This window comes from Miniopterus natalensis, chromosome 1 (assembly GCF_054644295.1).
Source record: "Miniopterus natalensis isolate mMinNat1 chromosome 1, mMinNat1.hap1, whole genome shotgun sequence".
NCBI lineage: Eukaryota > Metazoa > Chordata > Mammalia > Chiroptera > Miniopteridae > Miniopterus > Miniopterus natalensis.
In genome coordinates, this window is record NC_142081.1 from 119,580,009 (window position 1) to 119,602,246 (window position 22,238).

General features: G+C 34.5%; 1 protein-coding gene across 1 annotated transcript in view; it reads left to right on the forward strand.

Annotated features, from left to right (window-relative positions):
- The window catches only part of MALRD1 (MAM and LDL receptor class A domain containing 1), a 543,727-nt gene that overhangs the window by 175,818 nt on the left and 345,671 nt on the right, over positions 1-22,238 (forward strand). The window contains 1 exon segment of the mRNA XM_087815868.1: positions 21,998-22,154. Within this exon segment, the coding sequence (XP_087671994.1) occupies positions 21,998-22,154 (157 nt within the window).

Consider the following 22,238-nt stretch of genomic DNA (forward strand, 5'->3'; position numbering starts at 1 on the left):
AGGCCAATTTAGATGCATAATTTCTAAAGATTCAGTTTTATAAATCTTGAATAATGGTTAAATACCAGCCTTTAGAAACAATTTTGCTGAAATAAAAATAAAAGAGCAAACAGTCAAAATCTAAATTAACTGTTGTAATTTTCTCGTAACTGTTGTAATACCTGTGGGAAGTGGAGGTTAGGCAGTGTTGCCGCAGGACTGCTTAGAACACATAATTGTACCTCTAAAACACAAGAAAAATTGCTGTTATTTTAGGTTGTCCTTGAGTTAAGCACCTTTGCTTTATATTTGCATATATACTAATACTTTGTTTTGATTTAGTGAATTAAATCTCTTTAATTTTTATTTTATTTCAGTGTATTTTGGCTTGATAAGTAATTTAAAAAATTAACTACAGTGGCTTGAAAACATGAAAGTTAAGATAAATCAGTGCTGGAAATAATGCTTGTAAACCATACCTAAAATAACGTGCTTAAGTGGAATATTTGCTATTCAGGGTAAGGCTTTGAGAATATATTTATAATATGGTATATGATTTTATATTACCAAAAATCACTGTTTAACAATAAAATAATAACTTTCACATCATGGTTATAATTACATTCAAAAATTAAAAATTTATTTTCATTATCTAGTTTTTAAATATGCTTTTTCTGTAACTGCATTAAAATAAATATATTTGTATTCCATTTCCTACACAGAATGGTAGTTTTTTGGAAGAGCCTTTACACTGTTTTCATATGACTGTACCAAGTTACATTCCCACCAAAAGTGTACAAAGGTTTTCTTTTCTCACTTCCTCCCCAACTTTTATCTCTTACCATCTTGATAATAGCCATTCTTATAGCTGTGAGGTGTTATCTCACTGTGGTTTTGATTTTTATTTGCCTGTTGATTAGTGATATTAAACACAATTTCATGTATGTGATGGCCATTTCAGTATCTTCTTTGGAAAAATGTCTATTCAATTTCTCTGTCCATTTATTACTTAGATTATTTTTTATATTGAGTTATAGGATTTCCTTATATAGTTTGGATATTAACCCCTTTTCAAAAATATAGTCTGAAAATATTTTTTCCCTTTCTGTAGGTTGCCCTTTAATTTTGTTGATACTGTCCATTGTTGCAAAGAAAGTATTTTAATTGTTGTAGACTCACTTTATTATTTTTTATTTCGTTCCTTGTGCTTTTGGTGTCACATCCAAATAATCATTACCAAGATCAATATCAAGGATATTTGTCCCTATGTTTTCTTCTAGGAGTTTTATAGAATCAGTCCTCATGTTCGTGTCTTTAATTCATTTTGAGTTAATTTTTGTGAATCCTGGAAGACAAGGATCTGACTTCATTCTTTTGAATGTGAATATTCTTTTTTCAACACCATGTATTGAAGAGACTGTTCTTTCCCCATAGAGTATACTTGGCCCTCTTATCAAATATTAGTTGACCATATACACATGGGTTTATTTCTGAGCTCTCTACTCTGTTCCATTGACCTCTGTGTCTGTTTCTATGCCAGTACCATACAGTTTTGGTTGCTATAGCTTTGTAGTGTGGTTGGAAATCAGAAGTATGGTGCCTCCAGCTTCATTCTTCTTTCTCAAGATTGCTTTGCCTATTTGGGGTCTTTTGTTTTCTATAGAATTTTAGGATTGTTTTTCCTATTTCTGTTAATGCCTTTGGAATTTTGATAGGAGTTGCATCAAATCTGTAAGTTCCTTTGGGTAGTATGGACATTTTAACAGTACTCAGTCTTCCAGTGTGAATCCGTGTGACTATATTCACCAAACCTACCTTACTAGCTTGTGGTTACTTGGGCATTTCTCCCTTCAGGCACAATCACCTATCTCCATCTTGTGGGACTAACCCTGCCATGTTCAAGAGCCCATTTTTCTTTAACTATATGAAAACTAAGGGGAGCTAAAATAAGTATTTAGTGTTACTTTTGGCCTAAATCTTCTTTGATGCTTCTCCAACTCTTATTTTGTGCCTTGTTTTCTAAGAGTATTCCCAGCCTCTGAGCCCCTCATTTTCTTTAGGTTTGGGTTGTTCGATTTTTCTATTCAGGCCACTACAGATTGCAAAGAAATGTCCTTGATCCCAGACCTTTGGCCATCACTCTAATTCTTTCTCAAATTGGTTCTGATTTGGGAACCAAGGGGTTGATCTAAAGGCTTCAGTGTGGAGCAGGATTCAGTGCCTGTATTAGTTTGTTATGTCTACTGTAAAAAACTATCATAAAGTCGATGGCTTTAAACAACAGAAATAAACTTTCTCCCAGTTCTGGAAGCCAAAAGCCTGAAATCAGTACCACTGTGCCAAAATCAAGATACTGGCAGGGCTATTCCCCCGCTGAAGACTTAGAGGAGAATCTGTTTCTTGCCTCTTCAAGTTTCTAGTGATTATCTCATTCCTTAGTTTGTGGTTATATCAGTCTCCTGTCTGCCTTCATGGTCACATTGCCTCTTCCATCTGGGTCAAATCTCCCTCTGCCTTACTCTTATAAAAACATTTGTGAGTCTGTTTAGCATTCTTCTAGATCATTCAGGTTTATCACTAAATCTCAGATTTTCAATTTAATCGCACCTGTATAAGCTTTGCCATATAAGGTAACAGGTTTTACAAGGTTCTAGGGGTTAGAATCTGGTACCTAGGGGTCCATTATTGAGCCTACTATAGTGAACAAACCCTGGAATCAAATAATACTAGATTTACCCACATCCAGCATTCATTAGCTATGTGGACCTAGGTGATGGAGTAAACTGTCCGCATTTTAATTTCATCATCTGAAAAAATGGACATGAGTATATATGTTATTGTCAGCCACAAGTACAAAAATGCAAGCAAAACAATCATCAAAGTACATGTCTCATAATACAACTTTAAATGTGTAGTTTTTACAGTGTGGGTAAGATTGGGAAGAAATGTTGCATCAAATTGCAGAGAGCAAGAAATACTGTGCTGAGGAGTTTAATATTGGCAGTCGGAGGGGAGGACGGTTGGCACACACAGGAATCATTTCAGGTTTTTTAATACAAATGAATCAGAAGATAATAGAAGTGAATTAAAATTAAATCTGGTATATGAGTGTAGAAAAGATTGAGAAAGAAAGAAAGCTGGAAGAAAATTTGTTGAAATAGTTGAGGGGGTTTTATTGACATGAACTAGAAAGAAATAGTATCTCTGAAAAGCAAAGACCTTATATGTCTTCCCTGGACCATAAGCTCGAGGTCAACAGAGGCAATACCTTTATATTTTACCATTTATCATGAATGATTGCTTCTCTAGAGTACTGAAGAAGAATTTTCTGCTCTGTTTGTAACATACACTCACCCCAATACACTGTGAATTATTATCTGGCATAAAGAGGAAAGGGTGGGACTCTAAAAAGGAATAGAGAAATTCACAAAATTAAAGGGTGCCACTTAGAAAAGATGAAAAGTTGTCACTTTAGGAAAGAAGTAAACAACTTTTGTTTCTGAGGTTGGCATCATATCTTTGATGGTACTGAAAGATAGTGTAACAAAATATTATGTGTCTAGAAAATAACCTTACAGATCCCCCCAAAGCAATGTCATTATATTAAAGTTTAAGGGCACTGAGTATTTATATCAGAATTAAATCTTATGAAACCTTAACTAGAAATTGCTAGGGATGGTAGAGAAAGTACTTGGCTGTGATCAAGATGCCAGTAAGGAAATGATATCATTTACGCTTTAGGATGTTTGTCAAGTGAAGGGTGGGAGAGGTTGAGATGTAAATAATTTTTTTTTTTTGTTTTTACTTTAATAATATCCTTTAAGGCTCTTCTTTTCAGATATTTAGCATTAATTCTATCTTTTTTTTTTTTTTTTTGTATATATCCATCCTGGTTTATTTTCTTTCTCCTACTAGGTTATACATCTCATAGAATCCAATGGCCTGCATTTTTTTTCATGTCTTTCCTAAATTCCAGCACTAAGAAAAGTGCTTTAAAAATGTTCTGGTTTTTTTTTCCTTTTGAGATTGCTTTTTAAAGTGTCTTCCTGGTTAGCTAAATGCATCCCTTACTGTAATCTGCTTTCAAACTTCTTAATTTTATTTTAATGGAAACATTTCTCCACCTGTACTGCTTGATTTACTTTTATTTTCAATTTGACATTTTAATCTTCATTATAAACATTATTAATTTAGTTTAATGTTTTCAGTCACCAAGGATTACCATCAAAGTGAGTTTTTAAACTTCTATTTAAAAGGAATTCACTAACTTGCACTTAAACTTTTCTGTGAATTTTGAGATACTAAAATAAGTTGAACAAAATTAATAAGGTCTACATGAGGTTCAGCATAAAAGTATAGTGAGCTTTAATAGAGCAGAAAAGAAGGCGCTGTTATCTTCTACATTTGCTATCTGTTCCTTGAGTAGGCATAGAAATGTGCAAAAGGGAAGACAGCTGTTTCTTTGTGGTGTGAAGCTTTTTGTTTAAATGTGATGCTCCTATTTTGAACTTTAAGAAGATATTAATTTACAGAATGATAGGACTTTAATGCAGCTATCCAAATGCCTCTGACTTGAAAAACATAAATTATTCCTAAGAGTTTATATGATTTTCAAATTAACCATAAAGTGGGAGCAGAGGTAGTTCTTAGTAATAATGCTGTCTAGCACAGACCTTTTCTCCTAAGTGCTATTTACACTGATCTTAGAAAGTCTACATTTAGGACTCAGTCATAATGAAATTCAAAATATAGTTCCTTAATCTCGTGGGGTTTTTTTCAGTAAGGTTGCTCTTTAGAACTAATATTCTTCAAGTTCTTCCTGACATTATTATCCAAGAAGAGTAATTTTGCCTTAGGTGATAGGCACGGTGATAGGCAGTTCAGAATAAAACTGTTTTTTTAAAAGGTTTGTTTATATTTTTGTTCTGATTTAAGGACATATAATTCAAGGATGGAAGATTGTGGTCAGGGTTTTACATAATGAACATCATAGAATAAATGTTATCTTTTCATGCATGAATGGATACATATCTTTCGCTATAGTGTTTATTTTTAAGTATTTATAAAAATACATGAAATGTATTTATTTAAAAACCATGCATAGACTTGCATATAATAGGCACTAACACAAATTATGTGCTTACCAATTCATAATTTAAATGTATGAGCCAAAGAAATATATTATGTTAATTCATTTATGCTTTCTAAAAATCATTTTTTCTGGAGACTTTAGGTGATTTATTTATTAGTAGTAAAGTTTAAGTAGAATAAAAATAGAATAAGAGAATTCTTCAGAAGAAGAGATAAATGAAATGGAGATAAGCAATCTATAGGATCTCAGAGGGAAGGCAGGGGTGGGGAGAGATTAACCAAGAAACTTATATGCATGTATGTGTGACCCATGGACACAGACAATTGTGTGGTGAAAGCCTTGGACTGGGGGCAGGGAAGGTGGGCAGAAAGAAGGGGTCAATGGGGAAAAAAGAGGACATCTGTAATACTTTCAACAATAAAGATACAATTTTAAAAAATAAAAACATAAAACAACAAAAAAATTAAAACTAATCTATTTTAGCTCAATAAATAAATAAATAGAATAAAAATAAATTGTATCTATTTTTATACTTAAAACCTACCTTTAATTTGCCTATTTCAAAGAACAATACTGAAACAGTTAAGTGATTGCTGTTAATGAAAATTGAGGGAGCCCTACCGGGCGTGACTCAGCGGTTGAGCGTCGACCTGGGATCCAGGCGATCAGGGTTCGATTCCCCGTCAGGGCACATGCCCGGGTTGTGGGCTCGATCAATGGCTCTCTCATCATTGATGTTTCTATCTCTCTCTCTCCCTCTCCTTTCCTCTCTCTGAAATCAATAAAGATATATTTAAAAAAGAAAAAAAAAGAAATTGAGGGAAATGCCAAGTTTATAAGTAAATTCTGATATTTAAGTAGGTATGTGTTCTCCTGCATGTCCTCTTTGATGACACAAAACTATCGGGAGGTCGGATAGAGGAACAGTGGTGGCTTTCATATAATGAAGCATTCTAGAAGTGAAAGCAGCCCTAATGGAGTGTTTATTTTGTCATAAGCTGGGTGTGAATGCCTTTCATACATAATCATGTCAGGTCCTCCCAGTGAACTTTTGGGGGTGGTATCCTTATCCCTGTTTTACCAGTGAGCAAACCAAGGCTTAGAGATGCTGCCCTTAAGCACCCTCCTTAGTAAGCTTGAGATGCCAACTGTAAACACAGATCTCAATGCTAATGCCTGTGCTCTTTACCACTATCCTCCATCTCCCTGTGAATCTCTCTTGCTTAAAAGCCAAGCATTTGAGAGAACTGACATGATTTGACTGCAGGTTTATGTCACAGGAGATGGAGAGAGAGAAAACTGAAACTGGTACTCTATAAAGAATCCTGAAAATAAGGAAGGAAAGAGAGGTGATGCTGGTGATGGCAACTGGGAGAGAAAACAATAGCAAAGAAACGTTCATAGCCCCAAACCATTCTTGTCTTCCTTCCTTCCTTCCTTCCTTCCTTCCTTCCTTCCTTCCTTCCTTCCTTCCTTCCTTCCTTCCTTCCTTCCTTCCTTCCTTCTTTCTTTTTCTTTTTTTTTTTCCTTCCTTCCTTCTTAATGGCGAAAATCCAGATTTTGTTGATATAAGCCAATCAAGGTGAACTCATATTGTTTTGCTGAGGATCGTTTTAGTTTAGTGGCTCCCAAAGATGCATCAGAATCACCTGGGGCGCTTGTTAAGGCACAGAAATCTTAGGCTCACTCCAGAATTTCTAACTAGGTTAAGCCTGGGGAGACCTTAGAATTTACATTTTTAACAAGTTCCCAGGTGATCCTGATGCTGCCTATTTGGGAACAACACATTAAGGTCTCGTTTGTTTAGTCAAGATCTGGTTCTCAAAATTGGCAGCACATTGGAGTTACTTGGAGACATTGATAAAGGATACTGAAATCCAGGCCTGTGTGAATAGCCCTAAAGCATGAGCTCCAGGCACTATTTTTTTTTTTTTTAATATATCTTTATTGATTTCAGAGAGAGGAAAGGAGAGGGAGAAAGAGAGACAGAAACACATCAATGATGAGAGTTATTGATCAAGCCCGTAACCCGGGCATGTGCCCTGACCGGGAATCGAACCCTGATCGCCTGGATCCTAGGTCGACAATCAACCGCTGAGCTATGCCCAGCTGGGCTCCAGGCACTATTTCTTGCCCTGACTCATACAGGAGTGCCTCAGAGAAACAGTCTTTTATCTTTAGTAACTTTTACCCCTTTATCAACTTCTTGGGTATGTCTTCACATGACCGAACTTTTTTATACCTTTCCCCCAAAGGTAACTATTTCCTCTCCTAGAATCATGGTTCTTTTTATTTTACAGTTATTTGTTGTTCTGAAATGCTTTCGAGTTTGTAACTGGGCAAACTGGCGGTATGACTTTCCCAGTTAAATGTTTTCTGTGACGAACAAGCAGGCTTGGGCATGATTTTTTTTCAGTAGAGATAAATACAGATGCCTTCATCATCCTGTGGACAAATCTTTCAGGAATAATTTAAGATTATTTGGAGCTTTTATTGATTTCCCCCTTAAGATTTTAGTATTAACAAGAATTGGCTTTAAACATATGCTCAAATATAAAGACCTGGCTGATATTTGAAAAGACCCAGCATTATGATGTCACAATAAATTACAATAGGTTTATAAAGGATGCTCTTAATTATCTTATTGGTTACTCATGTATTGATTTATTGAATTGGTATATATATCAGTATTTGATAAATAGAATAACCCTTTTAAAGTGACTAAATAAATAATTAGTTAAATTATGCCTTGTTTATTCTTTATGAAGATATTTGTGAAAAATTAGTTTTTAGTCTGTTATGAGCACGTAATATAATTTTATTGAAGTATTGGTTTAGTTTTGTGTTTTCTTTGGCTCTGAATTATATTACTATTTATGCTTTTCTGTTCATAATCTATTGTCAGTGATCCTGTGGAACTTATAGAATGCATTTTTGATCTGTGCTTTATCCATGGCCCCATTTAGTGTCTCCACTTTTTTTTATCTTCTTATTATCATACATATGTATGTGTGTGTGTGTATCTTTTAGTTTATGATGTGATACTGTATCATATGTGTTTTTGTAAATAGCATTGCATTTTGAGAAGCAGTTGAGATTTAAATAATAAAAATTATTTTAAGGAAGTGCAAGCAATCTTAATGATCTCATTAGAAATGTACTAGTTCTGTGAACTTTGTTTTAATTAGACTAATTTATTATTTATTTATAATTGTTTTCATTTTTATGAAGTAATTCAATTTTCTTTATTATTATTCAGCATAAAATAATTAAAAAGAGTTCTTAAATTTCTACAATCATAAGATTATTATTTAGATATTTTATTTGTGGCATAACACCACAAGTAATGCAGTTTCTGGGATAATAAAGTTTGGGATACATTGCAGGTTTTAAAAACTGTCATCATTGCTATTTTTTTGAAATTGTCTCCATATATGTAATCAAATTTTTATGAGATTGTAGTGACTACATACACAGCTTCATAAATATACTAACTATATTCATAAGATCATTTATAGTCTCTAAGAAATGTTACTTTTGAAGGCATGTTAAATAGCAGTTTAAGAGATATTTTTGCACAAATACCATATAATTTCACTTATATCTGGGTTATAAAAAATAAATGAACATACAAAACAGAAATAAACTCACAGATATGGAGAACTAATTGATGGTTGCCAAGTGGGAGAGGGGTTGGGGTAAAAATAGGAAAGGGATTAAGATATACAAATTTCCAGTTATAAAAACATTCACAGTGATGTAAAGTTCAGAATAGGGAATATAGTTAATAATATTGTAATAATATGGTGTCAGATGGGTATTAGACTTATGGGGTTGATCTTTTCATAAGTTACATAAATGTTTAATCACTGTGCTATATACCTGAAACTAATATAATATTGTGTGTCAACTGTAATTGAAAATATGTATATTTTAAAAGAACACATTTGGTTGTTTTTTGATCAGCAGCCCCTATGTTAAATTAAAATTTAAATGGGAAAAGAGATATTTGCATAGCTGTTATAAAAAGTATTTTAAGCAAGTAACAGGAGGAGATACAAGAATTTTAAAATTTAGGAATACAGACAAGACAGATTTTAAAAAATGAGGTATCATTTAAAACAGAAAGAAGGACTATAACAAAGGTACAGTGTTATCTGGGCACCAAGTTGGGAGGTTTGATAGTGCACACAATAAAAATAAAAATATACATTATGATAAAAATAATTTTGAGCTGGCTTTAGATAGCTACACAGAAATTCACCAAGCAATGATAAAGTGGTGGTTATACCCACTGGGGAGGAATGATAAACCTTAGTTTTATAATATAAAAACTTAATCAGAGCAAGTGGTTGGCAGGGAAATATTTGGATCCCAGGTTTGGTGCCTTGGTGACTGGAAGAGTAGTAGTACCTTAAACAGAAATGAAGAGCTCTTGAGAAGGGGATGTTTTACAAAACAGCAGATAAGAAATAAAAGAAAGAAAAATTATATCTGAGGGAACATTCTATTGTATTGAGTAAAGTTGATTATCAAAAGAGTGTGTTCCCTGTGACCATTGGAAATCTCTGATGCCAAAGAAGTACTGCAATCACTCAATTATAAGAGAGGAACATGACTGTAGAGTCTGGAAGGATATCTCCTTTTAGTCTAGCAGGACTAGAAAAGGGAAAGAAGGACCCCCTTTATAATACAATAAAAAAAAAATACCCAAGAATAAATTTAACCAAGGATGTAAAAGACCTGTACTCAGAAAATTATAAGACACTGAAGAAAGAAATTGAAGAAGATGCAAATAAGTGGAAGCATATACCATGTTCATGGACAGGAAGAATTAACATCATTAAAATGTCCAGACTACCCAAAACAATCTATAGATTCAATGCAATTCCTATCAAGATACCAATAACATGTTTCACAGAACTAGAACAAATATTCCAAAAATGTAAATGGAACCACAAAAAACACCCAAAAAACCCTGAATAGCTACAGCAATCCTGAGAAAGAAAAACAAAGTTGAAGGAATCACTCTAACTGATTTCAAACTATACAACAAGGCCATAGTAACCAAAACAGCATGGTACCAACACAAAAATACACATATAGATCAATGGAACAGAATAGAAAGCCTAGAAATAAACCCATGCCTTTATGGTCAATTAATATTTGACAAAGGAGGCAAGAACATACAATGGGGTAAAGATTGTCTATTCAATAGATTGTGTTGGGAAAATTGGACAGATACATGCAAAAAAGTGAAATTAGACCACTTTCTTACACCATGCACAATAATAAACTCTCATCAAGGATATCCCATCAAGGTGAAGGTATAGGTAAATGTGGTACTCAAATCTTCCCACAACCACATCAAAAATATAACTAAACTATAGAACCATCACTCAGAACCACCTGAAATCTAGCTGAACAGAAGTCCTACAACTATGGATCTAGAGAAAAAGTCTCATCAAGACTGGTAGGAGGGGCAGAGACATGGAATGGGTTGGCCCTACACTCATGTGTGGCAGTTTAAAATCAGGAGGGATATCTTGGCTGCAGAGATCCCCTCTGAGAAACAAGGGGACCAACCCCACACCAGACTCCCCAGCCCAGGGTTCCAGTGCCAGAAAGAGAGGTCCCATAACTTCTGACTATAAAAACCAGTGGGGATTGTGGCTGAGGGAGACAGAGGGCTGCTGGAGTCCCAGGCAGATCCTCTTGAAGGGCCAGCACACAGACTGATTCAGACTCCCTCTGAGCTCCAGCATGGGGGCAGTAGCTTGAAAGGCACCAAAAACATATGGGGAGGAACTTAATTGTCTGGCATCAGGGGGAGAGTTAGGATGGCAGCTTTTTCCCAAACATATGTGCTCCTCTTCTGAGAGCCCCCCCCCTACCCTGAGCTGACAGGTGGATGCCATATCTGAGTCTCCATCAACCTGGCCCACACTGTTCACCCCACCCTGGTGATTCCCTGAGACCCTACCCTACCCAAATTGTGGGCCCATCCAAGCCTTTTCCAGTAGCTTTTCCATATAACTGGCCTCTCTTGCCTCATACTTCACACTTTCCTAAAATCTCTTAAAGCAGCATCATCTGGCCTCTGTGAACCCTCTACCTCTTGCTAAGTAGCCCCAGGCACAGAACTAGTGGCAGCCCACCTCGGTTCACAGCTTGGTTTCTTCTGTGCATCTCCAAGTCCAACACAAGTAGCAGCCATCTGCAGATCACTTTGTAGCTTGTGCTAGGTATTCTCTGTATTACATCAGTACCATCAATATTAATTTACTTGTCTAATTTTTTCATGACATTATAACCATCTCAATGGAAAGCAACATCTAGCATAGTGCTGCCCACATGGCAGGTGACTATAAGAAAAAAAATGATGAAAAGATAAGACGACAAAGCTGAAACATTTAATATTTGGACCAAAGGAGGGGAGTCCTTAAAAGATAAAGCTAAGTTGAAGACAAAGCCAAAGTAGATTGGTGATAATGATAAAATTTTGAGAATAAAATTAGGTCTTTTTTCCTAAACTTCTATTGATAGAATTTTAATGCTTTTGTAGATTATTCCCTTATATGTTATATTAATGCATATGCACAGATATAATATCTATATTAACTTTGGATATATTTTAAATGAGATGTATGAAATTTCTGGTAAAAAAAAAAAAAGACATGAAAATATTTTGATCTAGAATTTCTTTGGGGAAATCACTAAATTTAAAATGAAAATTTCTCATGTTCTCCCTAAAGTGGAGATCTAAATTTCTTGCCAGGCATTACTTTGTAGTCTCTTTTAAATTAAACACAAAGTATTCTAACTAAACACAGTCAAACTGTTAACTAGGATGTCATGAACTCATAACATCTGGGAATGCTTTTAGCAAGTTATTTAGAAAATGTAGATTTTAAAAATTGAATGGGTTTATTTATTGTATTTATTACATTATTTCAAAATTAAATTCTTAAATTCAAAAATTTAATTTTTTATCAGTAAAATTTCTAAGACATGTAAATATGAACACCCAATAATTCCAGGTAATAGAATCAGCATATTTCAAAGCCTGGTATAAAATGAAGACATGATAGACTTTTTATGAAATGGAAAGCTCTGCTGTTAAATTATCCTGGGCCAGGCCCTTTTACTGCTCATGTTGAAATCAAAAAAGAGTTTCCTTTTAACAGTACTTAACTGCTGTAGCTTGTACCATTTCCATTTCATTACTAGGACTGCCTTAGTATAGATTCCAGTTCTGACATTCTGTACTCATATTATTAGAAAAACAGACAGTTGGCTACAAAACACTGTGGTGGTGTCTGTTTACCTTTTAAAATACTTCTAACATGATCTACCATTTTTATACATTCAGAATTCAGATTGACCTTTTCATCACAGACCAGTGATACTATAAATAACCAATCACTGCTGATGAGCAAAGCTGTAGAATAGTGTAAAGGTCAAAGAATGATAATTCATGATCCTCCCTAACAAAGTATACAGGGCATTAAAATACTGATATTGAACTCTGGTGACAAGCACAGGGAAGTAATGGCACAACCTGAACCTCCTCATTTACATATGATTGCCAGGAGGTTAAGAACTGAACCGATTCATCTGATCTCTCAAGTGCATAAATCCGTGTGTCAGTTTATAGACAGGTTTAGGCATCGTAGCCGGCACTTACTGATGCTCTATTACTAATTTATTTTCTAGTTCAGTACAGAGAGGCTTTTCTTTAAAAAAAAAAAATTGGTACAAAGGTGGAAGTATTTAAAATCTCAAGGCAGCATAGCCTGTAACATCTGGAAAGGTATTTCCAGATGTGAATATTCAAATACAGGAAGCATTTAAATTTTGAGACTAGGACACGTTTTCAAACTTTGTTCAGATCCTGATAATATTGAAGCAGTAAGAATCTGCTTGGACAACCTTGACTCATTTGCATATTTGAAATTGTCATTTACACCTGACAATGTATTTTCCATTTACGTTGACTGCTTCCTTGTATACTTGTGTTACCTCCTACAGTAGCAGTTTTATACTGATTTTAGATTACGAAATAAGCAAAACTGCTTTTCAAAGGAAGGTCAGAGAAGTTGTCTCTCCATTACAGATATTCCGTTTCTGAGACAGTGATTTACTTCTGCTCTCTCCCTTCTTTCAGTCCCTATATTCCTACAGCTAAATTTATTGGCCAATAAATGGGGAAGGAGGCTTGAATATATCTGTGCTTCTCAGTCTTCTTCATGTTAGGGAACCTACAGAAAGTGATAATACTGGTAGGACACATCGGGCAAATTAGAGGGATATCAGGGTGTATTTATGTAAATTATGTTTAAGATAAAAAGTCTTAATAAATAAATGCATTCACTACAGACATGGCTGGCTAATATTGTTTCAGGATATATTAAGAATTCTCTTTTAATTTATTTTTGCCTGACGCTGAAATCAATAAAGTAATGACAATATCGTTTGGGTAACAGATTTAAATGTATTAAGCATTTTTGTGTCTTTCACCTCACTTGTATTCACAATGTGTATCCGCCTCTCTGTCTGCAGACCCTTCCCTTACGTGCTAGGTGAGCCCTGCTTCATTCTCTAGAATGAATCCTGGTGCGTTTCTTACAATTGATGAACCTACTACAATGATACATCAAAACACTCCAAATCCATATTTTACGTTGTAGCTCCCTGTTGGTGTGATACATTGAATGGGTTTGGATAAATGTATAATGACATCTATGCCGCATGTGGTCATATACAGAGCATTTTCATTGCTATAAAAGTCTTGTGCGCTTTACCTATTCATCCCTCCCCCCACCCATGACTGCTGACAACCACAGATCCTTTCACTGTCTCCGTAGGTTTTGCCTTTTCCAGAATGTCATAATTGGAATTATACAATATGTAGGCTTTTTAAATTGGCTTATTTGACTTAGTAATGTGCATTTAAGGTTCCCACAGGTCTTTTCATGGCTTGATAGCTCATTTATTTTTAGCTCTGAATAATATCACATTGTCGAATGTACTGAAGTTTATTTACCCATTCACCTGCTAAAGGATGTCTTGGTTTCTTCCAAGTTTTGGAAATTATGAATAAAGTTGCTATAAACATTCATGTGCAGGTTGTTGTGTGGATATAAATTTTCAGCTCTTTTGGGTAAATATCAAGGAGCGTAATGTCTAGATCATATGGTAAGAACATGTTTAGCTTTGTAAGAAACCACTAAACTGTCTTCCAAAACAGCTGTGGCATTTTGCATTCCCACCAGCAATGAGGGAGGCTTATTGGTCCCCCACATTCTCTCCAGAGTTTGGTGGTGGTAGTGTTCTAGTTTTTGACCCATTCTGATAGGTGTGTAGTGGTATCTCGTTGTTTGCATTTGCATTTCCCTGCTGACATATCCTTATTTGCCATTTTTATATATTCTTTGGTGAGGTATCCAGGTCTTTGGTACGTTTTTTTAATTGAGTTGAGTTATTTGATTTTTAATTGTTGGTTTTAAGGATTATTTATGTATTTTGGTTAACAGTCCTCATTAGATGTGACTGTTTTATGTAAGCTTGAGACAAATGTGTAATCTTTTGTCACTGAATGAAGTAGTCTCCAGATGTCAATTTTATGCAGTTGATTAATGATGTTGTTTTGTTCAACTGCATCCTTATTGATCTTTTGCCTGCTGAATGTGTCCATTTCTGGTAGAGGGGTGTTGAAGTTTCTAACTAAGGTAGTGAATTCATCTATTTATTTATTTGTTTTTGCCTCACATAGTTTAACACTTTGTTGTTAGGCTCATGTACATTAAGGAATGTTATGTCTTCTTCTTGTACTATTTACTTGTATAAAATTTTATAGTAACTTTATATCTGATAACTTTTTCTAATATGTTTTGAAAGCTAGGTCAGAAAATTTCTATTAGGTATTACTTATCTAGGGATTCTCACAAACAAGTCACTAGTTTTGTTTGATTCACTCACTTAACAAATATTTTTTGAGTGCTTACCATGAGGCAGACTATTATTTTTATTGGGTCAAATGTGTTAGGAATGTAGGATTTAAAAAACAAAAACAAAAAAGCAAGAACAGTATAATAGACAATTGGTTATACAACTTCCAACTCCTGAAGAGCTATTTACATTAAAAGAAATTGTGTGTGTGTGTAAATGTTATGCATTGTTTCTCAAATATATTTGACTAAGAATTCCAACCTATACCCTTCCCAACTAGCTTTTTTGTCTTCCTTTTTTCTTTTTTTGCTAGAACATCAGACCTATTTTATATACAATATGTAATGGAAAGTGAATTGTTTTAAAATCAAATATCACAATTTTGTTTTAATCTTACAGTTATTTGTTTTCCCCTGAGCATTCATTTGAGAAGAACAAAGCTAGAATATCTATTTTTCTTGGTATTTGTTTTGGATTGACATTTTGATTTAGCAACTTGGAACTGTAAATACCATTTTAACTGTTACTGTAAGTGGTTTTAGGCAGAGTCTCAAAATTTAGCATGTACCAGAATAACCTGGAGAACTTGTTAAACAGATTGCTGAGCCTCTCCCCAGAGTTTTATTCAGTATGTCTGACTGAGATAGGGCCCGAGAATTTCCATTTTAAACAAGTTTCCATGCGATGCTGGTGGTTCAGACACCACTCAGAGGAGAACTCATTATAATATAAAACATGGAGAGATGGATCAAAGTCCAGTCCTGGCTTCAACACTCATCTAGGGAATTAACACTGGCAAATTTTTAAATTTTAGTTATCTCGTCTATGAAGTAGTAATGATTATAATCCTGCTTTCTTAGGTTTGTTGTGAGTGTCCAGTGACAAACTATTATTTCAGATTCCCTAATTTAAAGGCTTACGAATTTAAAGACTGATAGAAAAACCTTCAATATTTTACTGTATACATCTCAAAACCTAGTGTTCTTTTGGCTTAAAATCTATTTTATAAAAATATACTTACATGAGTGAGGCTTTTAAAATCTTGTTTTGGAATTAGAAGATAAATAAAGATGACCAAATGTGTAATTTCTTAGACTTTTAAAATTTTCAGTTATTTTTTTAATGTTTTTCTACTTGCTTCACAAAAAACTGTACCCCAGTGAGTGTCATATAATATTGAAACAGGAACTGTGGGTGCTCCTAATTAAAATAGTTGGCTTTGGTACCTTTGTTATTGAATTTTGAGCTGGTAAACCCCCTAGGTGGCTATATAACATTTCAACAAATGTTCATTACTTCATTTTTATTTCATGAGGCTAGGAAAGAGAAATCCAAAAGAACTCTGCTAAAATTTTAAGTCCTTTTTTTAAAATTGAGATGCCTTGTGTTTGCAAAGGGGGGTTTTGGTATAAAAAAGCAGAAATTTTGGACTGCTTTTATTTAGCAACAGATGTAGGAAATATTATCAGTTGAGTTTAAATCACTTTACTAGGTGTTCTAGACTCTATAATAAATTAGTTAAAATATGTGCCTTGATGTGTTTACGATCTAGTGGGGCACATAGTTTCATATCCAATGAATTAAAATCTAATATGAAAATGCATTTAAAAAGTTATATATAAAATGCTATGAAATTTTTAGGTCAGGAAGTAAGTTTGAAGTAGGAATTTTGAGTCTAGGAATCTAAGAAGGCTTGGAAATGAGAGTATCTTTGAGATACGTTATGAAGAATAAATTAAAATAGTACAGAGGAAAGACTAAGGACAGGGTTATTAGTATGCCCAGAAGAAAGATTGGTACAAGGGAGACAGGAATAAGAAAGTACATGATGTATTTGAGTAATTGCATGAACGTATACAATGACTATAAATCTGGGTGTCTGAGTTAAGTAATATATTACAGCTGAAGCCAGATATTTGTATAGAAAGTTGTTCCTTGGATCCCGGTTAGGTGAGACTTTATCCATGGTGAGCAGACTATGGCCTGTGTGCCAATTCTGGACTGATGCCTGTTTTTGTAAATACATGATTTTCATGGAATATGCCTGTGACCATTCACTTAAACAGTCCACAGATGCTTTTAAGGACAGAATTGAATCAGCTTTCAAAGCCTAAAATATTTACTGTATGGCCTTTATAGAAAACATCCCTGACCACAGTTATACACTAATGTAGTGTGAAATGCCCACCTGTGAATTGTTAGTTACAAATACATGACTAGATAAAGAGTTTGCACTGGGATGCAAATTAATTCACTGTTTTCTTTATCAAGGAAGTCTTGCTTTGAAAAGAAGGAACTCAACACAAAACAATGTCATTTGATCTAGACAGTGCCTGTAGTGGATTATGTATGTTTTACTGATTTTTCTTATTTACCAACATACAGTTTAGCTCAAGAATCTCACTTTGAGTCAGTAAAGATGTACTGAAGATTTCTCAGCAGGATGGTAGAATCAGATGTGCATTTTAGAAACGATCAATGAGATCAAATAGAATATTATGTTTTGGTCTCCTCTATAGCATAGTACAGAGGGGTATGTGTAGGGTTTGGAGTCAAACAGAACTGGTTTCAAACCTTGGAGAGTGAGCTAGTAAGGAGATCTGACACTCAAGAAAGAATGTTTAGTTCCCCTTGATTTACATTCTAAAAACACCACTCAAGAACTTTGATTGGTCGGGATCGAGAAGCCTACTCCAGCAGTTGGTGGATCGGAAACTTTGTTCCTCATACACAGTGGGGTGCATGGGGAGGGCCAGGAAGCCATTCTGCGCGAGAAGGCTTCGCTGCCTCACTGCATATACTGGGGGGAGACTGCGGAGACCAGGGTCAGAGCTGCTATGGAACGCTGTGTTTCTGCTACTGGGGAAGCGATTCAAGCTCATGACAACTCTTAGTAAATGATATCTATCAGTTCTGTTAAAACAGCCTACAACATTGTAATGAATCAAAAGGTATATCTCGCCCAGCCGGGCGTGGCTCAGTGGTTGAGTGTGGACCTAGGATCCAGGAGATCGGGGTTCGATTCCCGGTCAGGGCACATGCCCGGGTTGGGGGCCCGATCCCCAGTTGGGGGCGTGCAGGAGGCAGCTGATCAATGACTCTTATCATTGATGTTTCTCTCTCTCTCCCTCTCCCTTCCTCACTCTGAAATCAATAAAGGTATATATATATATATATATATATATATATATATATATAAAGAAGTTATCTTTAAAAAAAAAAGTTATACTCAACGTAAAGAATAAGCTTGGAGAATTTGTCCCTCATCTAGTATATTTATAAAATCAGAGGTCCAATTGACCTAAATCAAAAATATTGCAATTTGTCCATGCAAGAGTATTTTAAATTAATTTAATTAGGGTAAATACTCAGGAGATTCTCAAATAAGGGGGCGGGGGGCAGAAATAATATTTTAATTGCTTAATTTGTGTAATGGTAAGCCTTTAGAAACCGATTACCTAGGAGGCCTAGGAGTCTGTCCCAAGGACTGTCTCAGATAGCATGGACTGTATATCAGATCTCTTTTTATAATGACTTTTTAAAATAACTTGTACATCATCACCTAGGATCTTTGCATTTGCAACACCTGAGTGTATAACACTACTTTCTTTAAACTTGTACTACTATGTGGTTTATGATGTTTTATTAGAAAAGATGTGTTTCTATAAAACATCCTACTTCATGCCTTGTATGAGAAAAGACCATTTGAAGGGTGGTTGAGAGATGCTGATATTTTATGGGCGACAGCACAGTTAGGTGTGATCATTACTGCCGAACTCACTTTAGGAGGGGAGTTGGTTTCCTTTGCAAGTACATGGTTGAATAATCTCATCCCAGACCCAGGCAAGCGTTTGTGTGATTCTTCACTTGCCCATTACGAATTGTACATACATCATGTGCCCCGAGTTAATGCATATAAGATATACGGCTGCACTGGTAACTGTGTTCACAGTGCGATATAAACACACAAATACAAATCTGTTGTTTGAAATTTTCAAATTGATCTCCGGTCCTGTCTCCCTTTTCCTTGCAGGCAAGGGAATATTTCAGGGATAGGTAATTATAAAGACTTGTTACAATATGTATTTTATATTTATTCTTGGGATTGAATTTTCTTAAATTATATTGGATTGGGAAAATTAAAAATTACTATTATTTTTATTGTATACTTTATAGGAAACCAACACAGGGACCTCCAGTTCAACCATAGACTAGATGCTTTTATGATTGCCAGAATTGTGACTTTTAGTCACTTAACTCCTCCATGGTCTCCAGATCTATTAGCTTTGTTCTGTCTTTTCTAAGGGTTGTTTGTTGTTGTTGTTTTGTGTATTTTTTTTAACCCATCCTAGAACATACTATTAACTTTTCATGTATAATTTCATCTGAATCCACAGTTCTGTCACTCCCTTCATCTTTTATTTCCACATGCATTCTATCAATTTCAAACTCACTTTTTAAATTTTCTTTATCAAGTGTTTTTGAGGGTCTCTTATGAGCCATGCACTGTATAGGAAACAAAATATACATGGTCCCAAACACAGATATAAACATTTTAATATTTTGGAATATTTTATCCAGTTCTTGCTTGCATGTATGCAGTTACATAATGTGTGTGTATAACAACACATACACATACACACATATATACTGCTGAACATGTGGGTAGTGCATGTATGTAGTAGGCCATCAATAAATATTACATTTATGAAATCTGGTACGCATGTTTTCTCCCATTCACCAGCTTTTTGATCATCATATTGGTATTTTTTTGATCATCAGAAATCCTTAATTTGAATACAGCCTCGTTTTTCAGTATTTCCCCTTATGGTTAGTAATTTTTATATATTGTTTAAAGAAACTTTCTAATTCTTACATTATAAAGATATTATTATATTATCTTAGATAAACTTCATTGTTTTACCTTCCATGGTTCCTGGTACGATCTACCTGGAATTTATTATTTTTAAATGCTGTGAAATAGATATTATTTTTTTTTTTTTATTTTCACACATGGCTACCTAATTCATTTTGTCCACACTGAAAATATTGTCCTTTCCTTCACTGCTCTGAAGAGCCAAACTTTTCATAAATCATGTGCACAAATATATGTGGATTTGTATTAAGCACTATTCTATCCATTTATTTGGCCCATTTGTCTGTCTTTACTCCAATCCCACCCTGCCTTTATTATTCTACCTTTATAATGGATCTTGATATCTGATAGAGTAAATTCTCCATATTGGCTATGCTCACTCCTTGGCATTTCTTTCTTTCTTAAAAATTAAAAATATTTAATTACAGTTGACATTCAATATTATATTAATTTCAGGTATAGAGCATAGTGGTTAGACATATAACTTATGAGGTGGTCCCCTCAATAACTCTAGTACCCACCTGATACCATAATAGTTATTCTATTTGAAGCTAAGAATCAGTTTGTCAATTTCTGCAAAAAATATCTATTAAAATTGTGCTGGATCTCAGTGAATCTATAAATCAATTAATCATTCATGTGTTTTCTTTGTTCTTGGTATCCCTGGGAATCTGGGCTATTGAGCACATGAGGAACAAAGCTGGAAGAGCTTACTCACTGAGACACAATTCAGGAAAATTAATATAAAGTTTATCACTTAAAAGTGATCTTAATTTGTATCCTCTGAGGTTTGCAGGACTCCAAACTCTTTAATAAATTAGTAGCAACTAATAACATAAACATAACCAGAAACCACAGCTACCATTTATTAAATATATAAGATATGCCAGGTACTGTGTCAGATGTTCCACTTATTTTATTTCTAATTTCTATTAAGACCATACATGGAACTATCCCATTTTTACAAATGAAGAAATGAATATCTTCTGAGAGGTTCAATAACCTACCTAAAGTTTGTCCACCTAGTAAATGATGAGGCCGGAGGCCAAACCTTGTGTGTTTTTTGCTCACAGTCATATTCACAGTGCCTTGGACAGGCAAGACTGGAAGGGTTAACTCAATAAATATGTGGTGATTGAATGAATACTCCCATCTCTGTCCATTTATTTGCTATTAATGATTCACATTTTGTTGCTCCAATTAGAGAACTTTCAAAACAAAAAAGGCATTAATAACTAGAAAGTTTAAATTCTATACTATCTAGCATCATGTTTAGGTGAGAAAGTGGTAAGAAATCTAATTAATCAAAGGAAGAGCGCCAAAATGCCCAAATTGTGAAGACTGTATCATAGAAATGTACACCTGAAAACTGTATAATCTTATTAACCAGCATCACCCCAATAAATTTTAATTTTTAAAAAAAGCTGTATGTTACCTAGGGTATCTTTAAATTTTTTTCCTTTTTTGTAAATTGATGATTAAAGCGGGGTCATAAACTCTGTACTGTATGGCAAGATTTCATTGATATCTAATTGTTTCCATAAGTATTTTCCTCTTTTATTTGGAACCAAGAAAGAAAAGACACACTAAAATGACCTAACAGCTTATTAAATTATATTTAAGTGAAACTGACCTAAATTAATAGAGAGTAAATGTGAACATGGTAGCCTTTTAAACCTATGAGTAAAACCCCAGGCCAGTTTGTATGCTGTTTTTTATGCTTTATTTATTTATATATATATTTTCTTTTATTCAGTGCTACAGGGTCTCATTTTACCCACTTGAAAATAAGCTCTATAAAGCTAATCAGATTATGGGCAGTATCGTTGTAAAAAAAACCAACCAACCAAGTTATTACAGATTAGACCTGGTGATTTCAGCCTTTACCATAATTTGCACACAATGTACCAACTGATACATGGACTCAAAATCTAAATAGAAGAAATATTTCTGCTGAAGGTTATGAGTCATCATTATGCTATAAAACATTGTTATCCTTTTAGAAAAAACCATAGAATGGTAAAATATGATCAATGACAGACTATATTTTGTGATATTTTTTTTCTTTTTATCTTATAAACACATCATACTTTCCCTAGAAATACCACAGATGGCTGGTACCTGTATGCCGATAGCTCAAATGGAAAATTTGGTGACACGGCTGACATCCTCACTCCTGTCATTTCACGCACGGGACCAAAGTGCACCCTGGTGTTCTGGACTTACATGAATGGCGCCACCGTTGGCTCTCTCCAGGTACTGCTCAGAACATTGCATTTTCTGAATTTGTTATATCAAAATTCATAATGTATAATTTAGTGTTGTTAAAATATAGTCTCC